The sequence below is a fragment of the Triticum dicoccoides genome, chromosome 6A, assembly GCF_002162155.2.
Source record: "Triticum dicoccoides isolate Atlit2015 ecotype Zavitan chromosome 6A, WEW_v2.0, whole genome shotgun sequence".
NCBI classification, from domain to species: Eukaryota; Viridiplantae; Streptophyta; class Magnoliopsida; order Poales; family Poaceae; genus Triticum; species Triticum dicoccoides.
In genome coordinates, this window is record NC_041390.1 from 348,064,758 (window position 1) to 348,082,847 (window position 18,090).

The following is an 18,090-nucleotide window of genomic DNA, read 5'->3' on the forward strand; positions in this document are numbered from 1 at the left end:
CTCGACGACGACAAAGGGCCTGCCAGATCTGTTGGCTCTCTTTAGTTTGTGTGTCTATCAAGGAGAGCAGTTGGTTGGCCATTGGTGTGGCTACTTCGACATCTTCTTCAATGTTGTTATGCGGCATGGTCCGGTTTTCTCTCCAACTCTCTAGACCAGTGGTAATGGATCGTAAGCCTGTTCTGCGTAGTGTGATGCTCCAGCCGATGTTTCTTCAGCGATTTCTAGATCTCGTCCCAAGCGGCGAGTGGCTATTCCGGTCTTTAAAGTACGGTATGGCGAGGGCATTTGCAGGTGTCCCTGTCCTTTACTGTTGGTTCAGTGCAATTTTCAATCTCCGGCAGGCGGTGTACAATCAAAGGAAGAAGGCTAGTATGATTTTCAATGTAATTTTATTTTTTACTGGTCAATTCTGTGTCCAGTTATCTTTCCACTGTGCTGGCTTTTTTCCTTGATAATTATCAGATCTAAGACGCCCTTTGGGTGTCTTTTCTTCAAGATTTTTTTTGGACATTTCTGACAGTCCTAGCAAATGCGGTAGCAAATCTACAAGGATTATGTGCCACATAGGTTACAGAGTTTCTGGATATAAAAAAAGGGGCAGACTGGTGCACGTAGCTCCCACTTGCGCAGGGTCCAAAGGGAAGGGTCCGACCACTTTGGGTCTTCTGTACGCAGCCTTTCCCTACATTTCTGCAAGAGGCTGTTTCCAGGACTCGAACCCGTGACCATGGTCACAAGGCAACAGCTTTGCCGCTGCGCCAAGGCTCCCAAACTAGGATTGTGCATTTAGGTTACAGAGTTTCTGGATATCTACCCAAAATATTTGAAGCTTCATCGCAAGGTTCAGTTCACTATCGTTGTGCACAAGGATCTTGTCTGTACGGCTAGTGCTAAGATACGGTAAACAGATTAGTTAGGCCATCTCCGCCAAAGACGGTACACTACTGCAGGGCAGTGATGCAGGTTGGGAGGGGCTTTTGGCATTGGAGTAAAATTTAGGAGGCAGGTGTGCCATTCGTGACCAATCATAACTCGTGTGAAGGGTATAAATAGACCCAACTTAGTAAATCAAATAGCAAGTTAACTCATATGTAATCCCACAGTGAGTGCATTACAGGCTTGAGAGATGCCAAACCCTAGTTTGGGACCAGCTGTCTTCCACATGCTTAAGAGGCCCTGAGGCCGAGGAGTGAGGAGAGAAAATCAGGAATGGGAGGATAGAGACATAGAGTAATTACTGCTTTCCCTTACTGATACTTCAATCCCCTTCTATAGAGGGGTTTCAACCAGACATAACTCTAAATTCAATATAGCTTCCCTGATTCAACACCTGCTCTTACTTCAAACTCCTAGCCATTAAGTGTTGGTCAATGAATAACAATCCTAGATTCAGCCCAACCACAGATAAATCTTGTGTCTGACCATTAATAGCCCTAAATCTCCGGCAGTAGGAGGGTTCCCACGTGAGTGTCATCACCCCTCTTCATGGCAAACAACTCACCCTGAAGCTGGGAAAAGGTTAGTGCTGCTTGGTTTGTGCAATATTCTCCTATACAGCCTCACTCTGGAAGACAAGTCCATCTTACCAAGATTTGCCTAGTTCCATGAGCATGGCAGGTACATAGGACGAAAGACATAGTTCAAAGTACACACCCTTGCAACATGACGGGAATCATGGTACCAATCTTCCATTGATCACAAACAAGAATGTGCCAGATAATGAAACTTGGGATGCCATGCACCTAATCAAATAAGACCTGAGCCATAGAGCTAAGTGAATAAGGATGATGTAGAGGGACGAAGTGGGCATATTTGGAGAAGTTGCCGATGATCGTCAGGATAGCCAATTTGACACAGAAGGAAACCTTCGGCGAAGTTCATAGCAATATCAGGCACACACTGATGAAGGGCTACTCGATTAGTTGATTAGTTGCACTGTCGGCACATGATCTGACCTTTCACCACTGCCCATGTCATGTGGAACTACCGAGACCTGGTTAGCGGCAGCTAGGCAGAAGAGTTGGGCACACCTAAGGTTGCAGAACCCAAGTTGCTTAGTGTTGATATTTCTTGCCAAGTAAGTTAGGACTCCAGGAGTTGGAGATAAGTTAGGGAAGTGCTTGAATTAGGAAAGGATTTCTTTAAGTGGAGTGTATCTGCGGTTGTAACCCCTCTATGTAAGGCATGTGTTCCTCTAGAGTACAATAGATGCAAGTCACACAATCGACACCAAACGATTAAGAGTAAATAAACAATAAGATGTTATATGAATATATGAAGTGGCAAGATTTTAGTACTACATTTTACTGAATTTGCATGTAAGATGTCTTAAGTGCCAGTCTACAGTTTGAAAAAACTAGTGCATTGCATCCAGAACTTACAAATATTGGAGATTTTTCAGCTGCCCAAGCTGGGACACTAGTACACCGGATAATTGTGCATTTCCAAGGTCACTGAAAAGAGCAAAAGGGTATTATGAAGACGATCACTCTTGAACCCTTTGGTATGCATGCTGAGAGTTTTTCGTCAACTTACACTCTAATTACACTGTTATCATTGTTACATGTAACATGAAACCATGTACAAGGATTAACAAGAGTGGGATCCCAACTCTGCAATACATTGTTGCTATCCTTCAGACTCTGACGCAGGTTATACAGAGCATCACCTATTATCGACAAAAGGTAAATTAGCATGGGCCGACAGATAGAAGCTTATGAAGAATATATAAAGAAGCTCCTTGAGTGACTATATATGGAACAGTATTGCAAAGAAACAGGTATGCTGGGCAAAAGCTATGTAATCATCATCAAAGTAAATATACTATCAAGCAGCTCATCAATTTGTATACTGTTTGATGATGCAATTGTGCAAAAAAGGATTTCTTATCACTAGCCTTTACAAGAATGCACCCGCCTTGACTCAAACACAGATCAAATGAAATATCTCACCTGAGAGTCAAAATAGCAATTCCTCATTAGCGTGTTTTCTTCCACTTTGGAAGGAATAAGAAGAAAGGAACCAGATTTCTATCCTTACACACACAAAGCAGACCAATCAGGCCCAACTAGTAGAGACTATGAAAATCAACTATACGGAACTATAAATTCCCTTCCAACCAATTCGACTACACGAATAGGAAAGTACAGGATGAGACCGCCCGCCCAACCCTTCATCTCAAGCTTGTGCTAATAAAAGCAACCGAAAATCAGTAACCATACACCAAACCAACCGACCAGCATCCCCACATCAACGGCCATGTAGCAGATCAAAGCAGCTTACCCTCCGTGTTGGCGAAGACATGGCCCACCCCCGCAACAACCATCAACACAGCGACGACCACCGGTCGCCACCTCCCTCTCCCCAACACCGCCGCCGCCATTCCTGCTCTACCGCCTACTGGGCCCCACCTCACCGACGCATAGGCGGCCCCCGCCGGTTCTCCCTTCCCCCAGATCCCCCGAGCAGTACGGATCTGCTGGACCGCCGCGTCGCCGTTGATAGCTTTCTTCCTCCCTCTCTCTTCCCTGATGAAAGCGAGGAATGGGTGGGATAAATTTCTCTAGTAGCTTTAATTAAGTTCGTAGTGCGTGTGTGTATGCTCCAACCTGTAGTAAATTGTTCTACTGGGCGACGGGACCATCGCCTATGCTGGGGGAGGAGAAGGCTACAGCTTACAGGAATCTTACAACTTGGCCGACTTGTGGGTCACGGAGTTGAGGGCCCACATGAAAGCGAGAGGGAGTAGTGGTGGAGGAGTACATGGGGTGTTGCGGTGGGGCTAGTGAGAAGAATACGGAGGGAGCAGCTGACGGTGCGCCAAGGATCTCGTGGACGCGGTCCTTTTCGCCCCCTCGTCGCCCCTAGAGGCTAGAGCAAAATCATTGTTTTGACCTTGTGAACCAAGGAATAAGTATCTTTTTACTACTAAAAATGAAGTAGTTGGTAGCTTGATAGTTCGATTTATTTTCGTCTGGTTTTATTTTCTTCCACCTCCCACCATCCCCGTACCATTGGTTTTTATCTTTTTACAGATCATTGCAAAAGGGGTAAAAATCACGTACTTCTAAGATTGCACTTACCTTATGTTGTTGCTTCCGTGCACTTGCAACATCCCCTTTGCCTAGAAAAAAAAATCACGCACAAAATCTCTGCTATCTCTGACTATATGGTATGTCCTGTGAGACACCTACCAAAACATATGTCTGTTCCGTAACAAAAGATCACATACCAAAAAACTAGAAAACACGCATGCGTAGGCCATCCAAATCAGTTCAGATCAATCATTCCTTAAACACACATGGGCAGGCCATCCAAATCAATCACCCCCGCATCCGTACGCATCTCTACTATTAAAGCTCAGAGAAAAAATCAGCACTGCGTCTTTTGTTTCCCGATGTACGTTTACGGTCTCTTCTGTCTCCCTCTTGGCCAGTTAGGGTTTCCCACACCCGATTTACTCTCTTCGCCATCGCCGACACTCCCTTCCCTCGCTCCCGACTCCCGAGATGCACCAATGTTTCCCTCCATGTCCACCCATCGATGACGGCCTCAAGGAGGATCTGGATTGGCGTCGCCGCCGGTGAGGCGCGACTCCTCAACCTACTCTGAGTGGCGGGGGTTCGAACTCCTTCGAGCATGTAGTAGGCGGAAATCCTTTCGTCTTGCTTCTCGGCTTGGTTGTTGATCTACTCACAACACGGCAACATGTGCTATTACCTGAGAGGAAGAGACTACGAAGACGGTAAGGGACGACTCCTGTGGCATGGAAAAAACCGGTAGGCAATATATTGTCACGTGAAAAAATCACGGGCAATAGTGCTTGTTGATCTGATGTCATTTATATGACTGATCAAAGACAAGCTTATATATTGTTTCCCTCTCCTACCTTTAATTGGCATCCATCTTAGCACCTTTTTAAAAAAAATTAACAAAGCATTCTTCTAATTGTGTAGGTGATGATGGAGTAAATACCGGGTTGTAACCTTATGTATGCATCTTGTTGGGTGTGTTATTGAATTTCCATTGAAGAACAACTTGAATTTGAGATCATTATCTTACAATAGTTAATTTTGTATTGTCATCATAATTTATGCTTAAACATTAACATGTATAGATAAAATTCTACGAATAATGGTTTCCGTTTTCCAATACAATATGGATAGATAAACTTCTAGGGCTACAAAGATTTCTGATTCTATATTGCAAGTTTATTATCATATTTTTCTATTTTCGCAGTTATCTCTATCTCACATGACTGCTTTGCTTTCATAAGGTAATATACTTCTCTCACAAGGAATTACAGAAGTAACATCATTTATAATTCTCTATTACATATGTGTTCCTTACTCATCAAATTGCATATTTCTTGCCTTACTCGTTATTCTTTATATCGTTCACTCTATCTTTTTTTGAGTGACCATTGTACGGTGCCTACAGGAAAGTAAGATATTCTGCAACATGTATGCATCTCATATCCCACAGATTTGGGCAGACATTTTGTTGCTCATGGAGATGCATCTGGTTAGTTTGTTTCACCCGTTTAATAAATATAATTCTTTCCAATATAATTTTATTCCAAGCTATATGTCTGCTCAATGAATTTTATATGCGTGTACGATTTCACAAATGAAGCAGAATAAACTCCAACGTTTTACCTTTTGTTCTCTTTATAATGTGAAAGATTACAACACTTCCAATTTGTAACACCCACGATGCGGCTATATCTCCCACGTGTCGGAGCACGACTTAGAGGCATAACCGCATAGTAGGCATGTCGCAAGAGGGGTAATCTTTACACATCCCATGTACTGAATAAGAAAGGGATAAAGAGTTGACTTACAATCGCCACTTCACACAATACATAAGTATATCATACATCATCCAGAATACAATCAAGGTCCGACTACGGAACCAAAATAAAGAAAGACAACCCCAATTGCTAGATCCCCGATCGCCCCAACTGGGCTCCACTACTGATCAAACGGAAAAGACACAAAACAACGACTAAGATCTTCATCGAGCTCCCACTCGAGCTTGGTTGCGTCACCTGCTCTGACATCATCGGGACCTGCAACTGTTTGGAAGTATCTGTGAGCCACGAGGACTCAGCAATCTCACACCCGCGAGATCAAGACTATTTAAGCTTATGGGTAGGAAAGGGGCAGTGAGGTGGAGCTGTAGCAAGCACTAAGCATATATGGTGGCTAACATACGCAAATAAGAGCGAGAAGAGAAGCAACGCAACGGTCGTGAACTAAAAGTGATCTAGAAGTGATCCTGAAACTACATACGTTCAAGCATAACACAAGAACCGTGCTCACTTCTCGGACTCCGCCGGAAAGAGACCATCACGGCTACACACGCCGTTGATGCATTTTAATTAAGTTAAGAGTCAAGTTTTCTACAATCGGACATTAACAAATTTCCATCTGCCCATAACCACGGGCACGGCTTTTGAAAGTTCAAAACCCTGCAGGGGTGTCCCAACTTAGCCCATCACAAGCTCTCACGGTCAACAAAGGATATTCCTTCTCCCAGGAAGACCCGGTCAGTATCGGAATCCCGGTTACAAGACATTTCGACAATGGTAAAACAAGACCAGCAAGACCGCCTGAATGTGCCGACAAATCCCGATAGGAGCTGCACATATCTCGTTCTCAGGGCACACCTGATAGGCAAGACGTCGGGTTGGCATAGACCCTGGTTGCCTAGGGGGCGCTGGACATCGCCAAGTTTGGGCCAACACTTAGAGAAGCACTAGCCCGGGGGGGTAAAATAAAGATGACCCTCGGGAGAGCGACTCCCAAGAGAAAAGTAGGTGGTGGTGAGGCAAATGGTAAACCCAAGGTTGGGCCTTGCTGGAGGAATTTTATTCAAAGCGAACTGTCAAGGGGTCCCCATAACACCCAACCATGTAAGGAACGCAAAATCAAGGAACATAACACCGGTATGACGGAAACTAGGGCGACAAGAGTGGAACAAAACACCAGGCATAAGGCCGAGCCTTCCACCCTTTACCAAGTATATAGATGCGTTAATTAAATAAGACATATTGTGATATCCCAACATATCCATGTTCCAACATGGAACAAACTTCAACTTCACCTGCAACTAGCAACGCTATAAAAGGGGTTGAGCAAAGCGGTAACATGGCCAAAGAACGGTTTGCTAGGAAATGTGGGTTAGAGACTGACATTGCAATATGGGAGGCATGATAAAGCAAGTGGTAGGTATCGCGGCATAGCAATAGAGCAAACAACTAGCAAGCAAAGATAGAAGTGATTTCGAGGGTATGGTCATCTTGCCTGAGATCCCGCAAGGAAGAAGAACGAGTCCATGAAGAAGACAAACGGATGTAGTCGAACGAATCCTCACAACACGACGTTATCGGAACTAGCCCGAAGAAGCAACACCGGAAAGAAGCAAACAACATAGTAAACAACCAACACATAAACATGGCATGATGCACAACCAAGTATGATGCATGTCTAGTTTAATGAGGCATGACATGGCAAAGTGCACAAACAAACCTACAAATTAAGTGGAGCTCAATATGCAACGAGTTGCATATTGACGGAACACCACATGTCTTATTTAGTTCTCTCCCGTTTAAATATTATTAGAGCAAATTTAATCAAACAACAATTTAAATATTTTAAAAATGCATGAAAGTTGGATATTAAGAATCTAGATGCAATTCTAAGCATTTTTCATATATAAAGTTTTTACATATGATGCATTATTTATGAGTTATTAAATGCATGAAGTAAAGGGGGTTTTCTGCAAAACTGGTAACTCTGGAAAATTGGACAAAATCACAGACAGTGAAAAAAACACTAGGTCGAAACTGAAAGGTACTCTGGGGCGGATGGGCTTCTCACCATGGGCCTAGGCCCAAATGGTGGATAGGTAGGCCGACCTTGGTGGTGCTGGGCTTGGAGGCGGTTGAAGCCTGGTCCACGCGAGCACAGTCAACGGAGCTGGCTGGCAACCCGATCGGAGCGGATGAGCGAGAAGAACGCTCCGGCTTGATGCAGAAGATGAAAACGACAGGTTTAGGGGCGAGCGACGCAGCTGGTCTCCGGTGGCGCAGCGCGGACCCCTGGAGGCGGGGACAAGGCCGGAGACACGGGCAGAGGACGATGGGACGGATGGTCCTGGCCGGAGACGAGACTGAGCGCGAGCATGGGAACTTGGCACGACTCCGGCGACGACGAGGCAGAGCAGCGGCACCCTGGAACTTGCGGGAGACGGCAAAGGCAAGGGGGGGTCTTGCTGGATCCAAGGCGGAGCGAGGGATTGGTGCTCGAGACGGACAGGAGGGCACCGTCCTCGTCAGGAACAGTTGAAGATGACGGCGACAGGGTCTGCGACAGGCGACGATGCAGCTTGGGCGGTGGAGCTCGTCGCGGAGGGGCGGCGCGGCGGTGTTGGTCCTGCTGGTCCGGCGAGAAGATCCTCGGGTGCGGCCGGGCGACGATAATGCGGTCCCTGTGAGAGAAAGAGAGATGTGAGAGGAGGGAGTAGAGGCAGGGAAGGAGAAGGAATGGAGCAGGGGAGGAGCGGCCACGGGGTTGGCCTGCAGGTGGTGGCGCTCTCGGGCTCCAAGGCGACGAGGAGCTTCTCTCCTGCTGAGGGACTCAGACAGCTTCACGACCCATTTGGGATCGAGGGGAGAAGAGGCCGCGGGATTGGTCGGGCACGAAAACGGAGGCGATGGTGGTTGGCTACGATGGGAATGGGTAGGAGAGGAAAATGAGGAGGGAGGTGGATCTGGGAGGATCCCGATGGGGATTTGGCGGCGGCGTGGGGATGGATGGGACATCTCCCCTAGAAATTAGGGCTTGGTCCTATAATATATAGCGGTGGGATTAAGTTTAGGGGCTATACGGTCCATCCGATCGTTATCGGGCAGTCGAGAAAATATAGGTTAGGAAGTCCAATTAACAAAACGGAGATATTTTGTAGATGTTTGGGGATGATCTGAGTCCAACAGTGACAACTGCCCCGGTCGGGTTCGGGGAAGTTTTCGGACGCGCGCGCGAAGAGGGCCGCGGGCTGACGAGAGAGGTCAGGTTGGGCCTGGCGGTAGGTAGGTGGGCTAGATGGACTGTGCAAGTGGACCATTGGGCTGAGAGAAGAGAAGAGAGAGAGACCCGGCAAGAGTTTCCGGAGACCGAAAACGTCTGACGATTTGACCAACTATATTGCCGCTATAGTTATCCGTTGGGGCATCAAACGAACTTCGAATGCAATGAAACTTGGCAGGCGGTCTACTGACAACATAACAACACCGCATGCCAACTTTCAACCCATTCCGAGCACATTTTCCGGCCACTTATAAAATAATATTTCGGACGTGTCGCGGGCGCGTGCAAGTGTGTCTGGGCTCAGAACAGACAACGGAAAGAACGAGGAGACCGGGACGGATGCAAGTTTTGAAAACATGATGATGCAATGCACATGATGACATGGCAAGATGAAACACGCAAGCGAACGACATGGCAACGACAGTGAATAACTGGAAGACACCTGGCGCAACGGTCTCGGGGCGTCACAACACTCCACCACTACGAGAGGATCTCGTCCCGAGATCTAGAATGGCACCGGAGAGAAACAGAAGAGGAAGAGAAGAAGTAAAACTAAGTTGCTTCTTTGACAAACGAGTGAAACCAAAGAACCTTGAGAGGTTAAAACAATTGAACGAAAGAATACAACGAAGATGAACAAAGTTGAAGCACTCTGTTAGAAAAGAGGAACAAGGAACATTACGAGATCCTTGTAGGTTGAAAAACATAAGAAAAGGGTTGCAATGGACAAGAAGTACATGCAAGCACTCCGGTTTAAACAAGATGTATACGGGACGATAAAGATCAATTACGACAACACTCCCGTTGAGAAGGGAGGCAAAACTTGATAAGATGGAAGAACTTGAATGAAGGACACGACACTCCGGTTAAATGGATAGGCAAAAGGAAAGAACATGATCTTTGACAAAAATGGGATGATGGGTGAAGAGAGCGACATCGCAATGCCTCTGGAACGAAAGAATAGAAGTTGGATCGTTGGAAAGGAAAGAATTGAGAAGAAAATGACAACTTCTGCCACAACTGAGTTTGGAAAGCACCCTTCCAAGAAGGTTATAACGGAGTTGTTGGAAAACCAACAACGAAAAGAACAAGCTTGTAGTGGGCTTATGGAGAACATCTCAAAACTATGAGGTGAAATTCTGCCACTAACGAAAACAATAGATTGGATTGATATCAACAAGAAGACGAGAAGTTGATTTCACCAGGAGGAGAAATGAAGAACTTGGGTCATTTATGAGCACCATAAATAGCAATAATCCTTAGGGAAGGATTTAGGTGAAATATAACCCAAGATAATTCCAATGAAGAGATCGATGGGTTGAAAAGATGTCTTGAGCGAAGAGAAAATGACGGATTCAGATATGTCACTCTTGGAAAACTTGTGAATCATGAAACACGAAGGGAAATTATCGAGAATGACATAACACCACCTCAAAAGATAAGGTAGAAGGAATTGCACTTCGGAATGCAAGATGAAGAATACTTGAGCTCCTCTGAAAAGAATCTTGATGAGCACTTCGAGAAAGAATTAAATCCTTGCTAAACCATCATGTAGAACATCTATGAAGAACTCCGGTAACAAAAGGATGACCAAACGAAAGGAAAGAGAAGTTGAAAACACAAGGTGAAGCCTTGCAATGATTTGAAAGGATCTTCGCGACGAGATAAAGCGGAAAACTTGAAACTCCGGAAAAGAAATATGAATAACTAGAAACCGAGAATTTTGATGAACCTCCAGAATAAGGAATTGAATATACTCGATGAAACAAGAATAAGAATTACATTATGTGTATCCTTCACCAATTTAAATTGATGACAAGCAACGGATTTGGCATACTACTTATTCTCGTAGAAAGGATTAAGAGAGATATAGCGCAAACTTGAGAAGGTCTTTGACGAACCACCGGAAGGATTTGGAAAGAAACAAATAAATTGATACAATAACAACGAAAGAGAATTCTTGAACGAACCACCGTAAGAATTGAAAATGAAAATAGCAAAGGCACAATTCACCGGGGAGAATTGGAGAATGAACGAAGATACTTTAGGGGATTTTTATACAAATGAACGAAGAGATCACTAGCTGATTAGAGAAAATGTGAATGATGCGCCGTTAAGGTTTAGAGAACAAGAGTTGAAAGCTGGAATGCATAATTCTAAGATGATGGACTCCGGAGGATCAAACTGAAAATACTCCTGAATTGCTTCTGATGAGTGAAAAGAATTCTCACAAACGAAAAACAATTATGAAAGGATGGCATCAAGCTTGAACTTCACATCTTTGGAAGAACGGGTAAGAATTTAAGAGGAACTCTTCTTCGTTCTTCAAATGCAGAGAATGACGATGAGAAACACCACCATGAATTGTTGAGGCACTCCAGAATGAAAAATTAGAAAGGTAGAACCAACGATGAAAAGAATTTGAAAGCGATATTGGAGAAGGCAATTGACTCATGATAATTCATTCTTACGTCAAACTTTGAAATGAATTTGGGAGTTACACCGGCAAAATGGAAGAGTCAGGTAAGATCCTGGGAAAAAAACTTGTGGGTTAGGGCCCACTCAAAAGATACACCGTTGAACGATTGCTTAAAAAGAGAGATTGCACCACTTGAACTAAATGGCTTGAATGAGATAACATCCTCGAAAGAGCTTGAACGAATGCAGAGTGGAAACACGAATCTTCGAGATATCTTGAGCACTCTGGAACAATTGAATAGTGAGAGGTGAATGATTAAGAGGTGCACCGGCATGAGAAAACATTTGAAACGAGAAAAAGGATAAGATCGACAAAGCTTGACTTGAATCCACTGAAGAAGAAAAAGAATGACGAATGATGAACTTGTAGCTTCCTTAGCATCTTCCTGAGAATCATCGGATAAGAACCTTGACAGAAAAGAATGGAGAGACTTCACATCCATAAGATGGATACTTGATTAAGAAATCTTAGTCCTTGAAGAAAAAGGGTGGGAGGGTGGGAAAAACAAAGACAACTTGGGACGGATGAAACAAACACTGTTGAGAAGAACTGATAATTTGAGCGAATGTTGAAATGACCGGATCCACTTGAAGAGAAACACGCCGGTTGGAAAAGAATTAACATGACAACGTCGATGATCAAGAAGGATTGGTATTCACATAGAAGTATGAGAACACCGCTTAGGAAAAGGTATGGAATCAACACTTGACATTGAAGCAACTCGAATACCACAAACCAAAACAAAACAAAGGATTGGCTTGCAGAATAAGCCGGAACAAACATATGATAGAGATTTCGTCTGAAGTTTTCATGGTGGGGCCCATATGGGCTCGATCGTACAACACCGTCATGTACAAGGCAGTGCACATGACATACGAAGCATCCCTGAGTCAGCATAGCCAAGGACTCTTTAAGACACAACGAGACCAGTGTAAAACCAACTATGGATAGGCGGACGACTAGACGTCGAACCCCAATCTCATATCATGCATCTGTCGGAAAGATATCCTAGGGACTACTTGAATTCCCACTTATAAACTCCCGAAACTTTCTGGTTATGCAATCAGGTGTTGGGGATACAGGGGAAGCATAATATCTCACCCAAAACTAGCAAATCCTACATCGAGTTGTATCCATCCTTCAACACATAACCAAGAAACCTTTGGAAATCATGTACCTCAACCTTCGAAAAGCATCCGTTATACGAGTTATGGCAATACTCCCGAACTCCCGCCCCATTACTGGGTGGCGTCGAGGTTATCTCACCAACAACCGCATAAAAGCGATTTTCGATGTCGGCGAACTCAGTTATTCCAAAACTACAAAGACAAAATTGTGACGACAACACCTCGGAGCCCAACTCCTCGGGACACTGCCACAACCCCTAAATGTCAAGAGGCACCAAGAACAATGTTCTCGTCACAAAACCATCGGAACGATTCCAAGATACCCGTGTGATCCTAAAAAAATTTGTGAAATTTGAGGAGAGAAGAGTCAAAACTCTACGTCAGGAGGCCTCACCAGAGCGACGAAGGGATTGAGGAGTAGAAAGAATCCTACTCTCCGATATATATAATCCTATAAGACTCAAAACATTTTCTTCTAGACTCAACAACGTCAGCGATTCGATCAAGCAGGGGGCTCCTAAGTCGGGGAAGGCTCTGATTACCAACTTGTAACACCCACGATGCGGCTATATCTCTCACGTGTCGGAGCACAACTTAGAGGCATAACCACATAGTAGGCATGTCGCAAGAGGGGTAATCTTTACACATCCCATGTAGTGAATAAGAAAGGGATAAAGAGTTGACTTATAATCGCCACTTCACACAATACATAAGTATATCATACATCATCCAGAATATAATCAAGGTCCAACTACAGAACCAAAATAAAGAAAGACAACCCCAATTGCTAGATCCCCAATTGCCCCAACTGGGCTCCACTACTGATCAAACGGAAAAAACACAAAACAACGACTAAGATCCTCATCGAGCTCCCACTTGAGCTTGGTTGCGTCACCTGCTCTGGCATCATCGGGACCTACAACTGTTTAGAAGTATCTGTGAGCCACGAGGACTCAGCAATCTCACACCCGCGAGATCAAGACTATTTAAGCTTATGGGTAGGAAAGGGGTAGTGAGGTGGAGCTGCATCAAGCACTAAGCATATATGGTGGCTAACATACGCAAATAAGAGCGAGAAGAGAAGCAATGCAACGGTCGTGAACTAGAAGTGATCAAGAAGTGATCCTGAAACTACTTACATTCAAGCATAACACAAGAACCGTGTTCACTTCCTGGACTCCACCGAAAAGAGACCATCACGGCTACACACGCGGTTGATGCATTTTAATTAAGTTAAGTGTCAAGTTTTCTACAACCGGACATTAACAAATTCCCATCTGCCCATAACCGCGGGCACGCCTTTCAAAAGTTCAAAACCCTGCAGGGGTGTCCGAACTTAGCCCATCACAAGCTCTCACGGTCAACGAAGCATATTCCTTCTCCCAGGAAGACCCGATCAGTCTCGGAATCCCGGTTACAAGACATTTCGACAATGGTAAAACAAGACCAGCAAGACCGCCCGAATGTGCCGACAAATCCCGACAGGAGCTGCACATATCTCGTTCTCAGGGCACACCGGATGGGCAAGACGTCGGGTTAGCATAGACCCTGGTTGCCCAGGGGGCGCCGGACATCACCCAGTTTGGATCAACACTTAGAGAAGCACTGGCCCGGGGGGGTTAAAATAAAGATGACCCTCGGGAGAGCGACTCCCAAGGGAAAAGTAGGTGGTGGTGAGGCAAATGGTAAAACCAAGATTGGGCCTTGCTGGAGGAGTTTTATTCAAAGCGAACTGTCAAGGGGTCCCCATAACACCCAACCGTGTAAGGAATGCAAAATCAAGGAACATAACACCGGTATGACGGAAACTAGGGCGGCAAGAGTGGAACAAAACACCAGGCATAAGGCCGAGCCTTCCACCCTTTACCAAGTATATATATGCATTAATTAAATAAGACATATTGTGATATCCCAACATATCCATGTTCCAACATGGAACAAACTTCAACTTCACCTGCAACTAGCAACGCTATAAAAGGGGCTGAAAAAAGCGGTAACATAGCCAAACAACGGTTTGCTAGGAAAGGTGGGTTAGAGGCTGACATTGCAATATGGGAGGCATGATAAAGCAAGTGGTAGGTATCGCGGCATAGAAATAGAGCGAGCGACTAGCAAGCAAAGATAGAAGTGATTTCGAGGGTATGGTCATCTTGCCTGAGATCCCGCAAGGAAGAAGAACGAGTCCATGAAGAAGACAAACGGACGTAGTCGAACGAATCCTCACAACACGACGTTATCGGAACTAGCCCGAAGAAGCAACACCGGAAAGAAGCAAACAACATAGTAAATAACCAACACATAAACATGGCATGATGCACAACCAAGTATGATGCATGTTCGGTTTAATGAGGCATGACATGGAAAAGTGCACAAACAAACCTACAAATTAAGTGGAGCTCAATATGCAATGAGTTGCATATTGACGGAACACCACATGTCTTATTTAGTTCTCTCCCGTTTAGGTACCCCAACAATATTAAATGTTGTTAAACATGGCAAGAGACGAAGCATGAGTAAACTAACTATCTAGTCAAATTTAAATGAGGCCGGAAATAACAAACAACAAGTCCGGAAAATCCCCATGTGCATATTTTAGGTTTGGTACTGTTCTGCCCTAAACACAATTTTAGAGTTGTTAAACATGCAAGAAGAGTGCACCATGTTAAACTAGGCATTTTTCTACCCCATTTACATATAAAGTTTGTTAGGTTTGGAGCTACGGTTATTAAGTTATGAATTAAAGCATTTCAACATATTATTAGAGCAAATTTAATCAAACAACAATTTAAATATTTTAAACATGCATGAAAGTTGGATATTAAGAATCTAGTTGCAATTCTAAGCATTTTTCATATATAAAGTTTTTACATATGATGCATTATTTATGAGTTATTAAATGCATGAAGTAAAGGGGGTTTTCTGCAAAACTGGTAACTCTGGAAAATTGGACAAAATCGCAGACAGTGAAAAACAACAACACTAGGCCGAAACTGAAAGGTACTCTGGGGCGGATGGGCTGCTCACCATGGGCCTAGGCCCAAACGGTGGATAGGTAGGCCGGCCTTGGTGGTGCTGGGCTTGGAGGCGGTTGAAGCCTGGTCCACGCGAGCGCAGTCAACGGAGCTGGCTGGCGACCCGATCGGAGCGGATGAGCGAGAAGAGCGCTCCGGCTCGATGCAGAAGATGAAAACGACAGGTTCAGGGGCAAGCGGCGCAGCTGGTCTCCGGTGGCGCAGCGCGGAGCCCTCGAGGCGGGGACAAGGCCGGAGACACGAGCAGAGGATGGCGGGACGGATGGTCCTGGCTGGAGACGAGACCGAGCGCGAGCACGGGAACTTGGCGCGACTCCAGCGACGACGAGGCAGAGCAGCGGCACCCTGGAACTTGCGGGAGACGGCGAAGGCAAGGGGGTCTTGCTGGATCCAAGGCGGAGCGAGGGATTGGCGCTCGAGACGGACAGGAGGGCACCGTCCTCATCAGGAATAGTTGAAGACGATGATGACAGGGACTGCGGCAGGCTACGGCGCAGCTTGGGCGGCGGAGATCGTCCCGGAGGGGCGGGGCGGCAGTGCTGGTCCTGCTGGTCTGGCGAGAAGATCCTCGGGTGCGGCCGGGCGACGATAATGCGGTCCCTGAGAGAGAGAGAGAGATGTGAGAGGAGGGAGTAGAGGCAGGGAAGGAGAAGGAAAGGAGCAGGGGAGGAGCGGCGACGGGGTCGGCCTGTAGGTGGTGTCGCGCTAGGGCTCCAAGGCGACAAGGAGCTTCTCTCCCGCTCAGGGACTCGGACAGCTTCACGACCCATTTGGGATTGAGGGGAGACGAGGCCGCGGGATTGGTCGGGCACGGAAACGGAGGCGATGGTGGCTGGCTATGGTGGGAATGGGTAGGAGAGGAAAAAAGGAGGGAGGTGGATCTGGGAGGATCCCGATGGGGATTTGGCGGCGGCGTGGGGATGGATGGGACATCTCCCCTAGAAATTAAGGCTTGGTCCTGTAATATATAGCGGTGGGATTAAGTTTAGGGGCTATACGGTCCATCCGATCGTTATCAGGCGGTCGAGAAAATATAGGTTAGGAAGTCCAATTAACAAAATAGAGATAGTTTGTAGATGTTTGGGGATGATCTGAGTCCAACGGTGACAACTGCCCCGGTCGGGTTCGGGGAAGTTTTCAGACGCGCGCGCGAAGAGGGCCGCGGGCTGACGAGAGAGGTTAGATTGGGCCTGGCAGTAGGTAGGTGGGCAAGATGGACTGTGCAAGTGGACCAGTGGGCTGAGAGAAGAGAAGAGAGAGAGACCCGACATCATTTTCCGGAGACCGAAAACGTCTGACGATTTGACCGACTATATTGCCGCTATAGTTATCCGTTGGGGCATCAAACGAACTCCGAATGCGATGAAACTTGGCAGGTGGCCTACTGACAACATAACAACACCGCATGCCAACTTTCAACCCATTCCGAGAACATTTTCCGGCCACTTATAAAATAATATTTCGGATGTGCCGCGGGCGCGTGCAAGTGTGTCTGGGCTCAGAACGGACAACGAAAAGAATGAGGAGACCGGGACGGATGCAAGTTTTGAAAACATTATGATGCAATGCACATGATGACATGGAAAATGCAACACGCAAGCGAAAGACATGGCAACGACGGTGAATAACTGGAAGACACCTGGCGCAATGGTCTCGGGGTGTCACACAATTGCAAGTGCGCGGTGATCATGCAATTATTCCTTGCTTCTTTTTGTAGTGTAAATGCACGGAAATGTCATGCATGTAATCTTCACATGGTACTTGCCAAGTAGCTAATGTGTGGTTAACATGGTGTTTACTTTCATGTACGCAAGTCGGACTATCATTTGGTTTGATAGCTGTCGAGAAACCCAACAAATGCATTTCAACCCATCACCGTCCACGAAAAAGGAAAGGGTGTGTTGTTGGGTGGGGTTTTTATCGGATCGCATGTTGGAGATAACATGTTAAATAGTCGAGACAAACGCATTTCTCCCACACATATGGATTGGATTTGGCGGAGCCCAGACTGTGTGGATGGTTGCAATTTTCTGAGCCTGCAGGGTGCCCGCTTGATGCCCGGGACACCCTGACATGTGACGGAGAAATGATCTTTGAAACTCGAAGATGACCATAATCAATTTTTTATTCACTTAAATGCATTATAGCTCGTAGCAACGCACATGTGTTCTCCTAGTTCCTTGTTAATTCACTCCATAGGTTTCCCCTCCTCCCTCCTGAGCCGCACGCGCGGGCGGCTTCGGAGGGGAAACCCTAGCCACCCCGAGTCCCTCCTCTTAGCAATTCCCTGCCCGCCGGGGGCACCCGGCCGTCAAAGGCGGTGGCCAAGGGGTACGTGCCCCGACGGGACTCCTTCG

At 45.9% G+C, this 18,090-nt stretch overlaps 1 protein-coding gene across 1 annotated transcript in view; it reads right to left on the reverse strand.

Moving 5' to 3' along the window:
* Positions 1-3,661, reverse strand: part of LOC119316892 (LRR receptor kinase SERK2-like) — a 9,499-nt gene extending 5,838 nt beyond the window's left edge. Inside the window, exons 1-4 of the mRNA XM_037591275.1 lie at positions 3,612-3,661; positions 3,286-3,530; positions 2,539-2,671; positions 2,385-2,456 (exon numbers count right to left, since the gene is read on the reverse strand). Of these exons, the coding sequence (XP_037447172.1) occupies positions 2,385-2,456; positions 2,539-2,671; positions 3,286-3,530; positions 3,612-3,646 (485 nt within the window). The 5' untranslated portion in view covers positions 3,647-3,661. The remainder of the gene's footprint in view (positions 1-2,384; positions 2,457-2,538; positions 2,672-3,285; positions 3,531-3,611) is intronic.
* Positions 3,662-18,090: the final 14,429 nt, after the last annotated feature.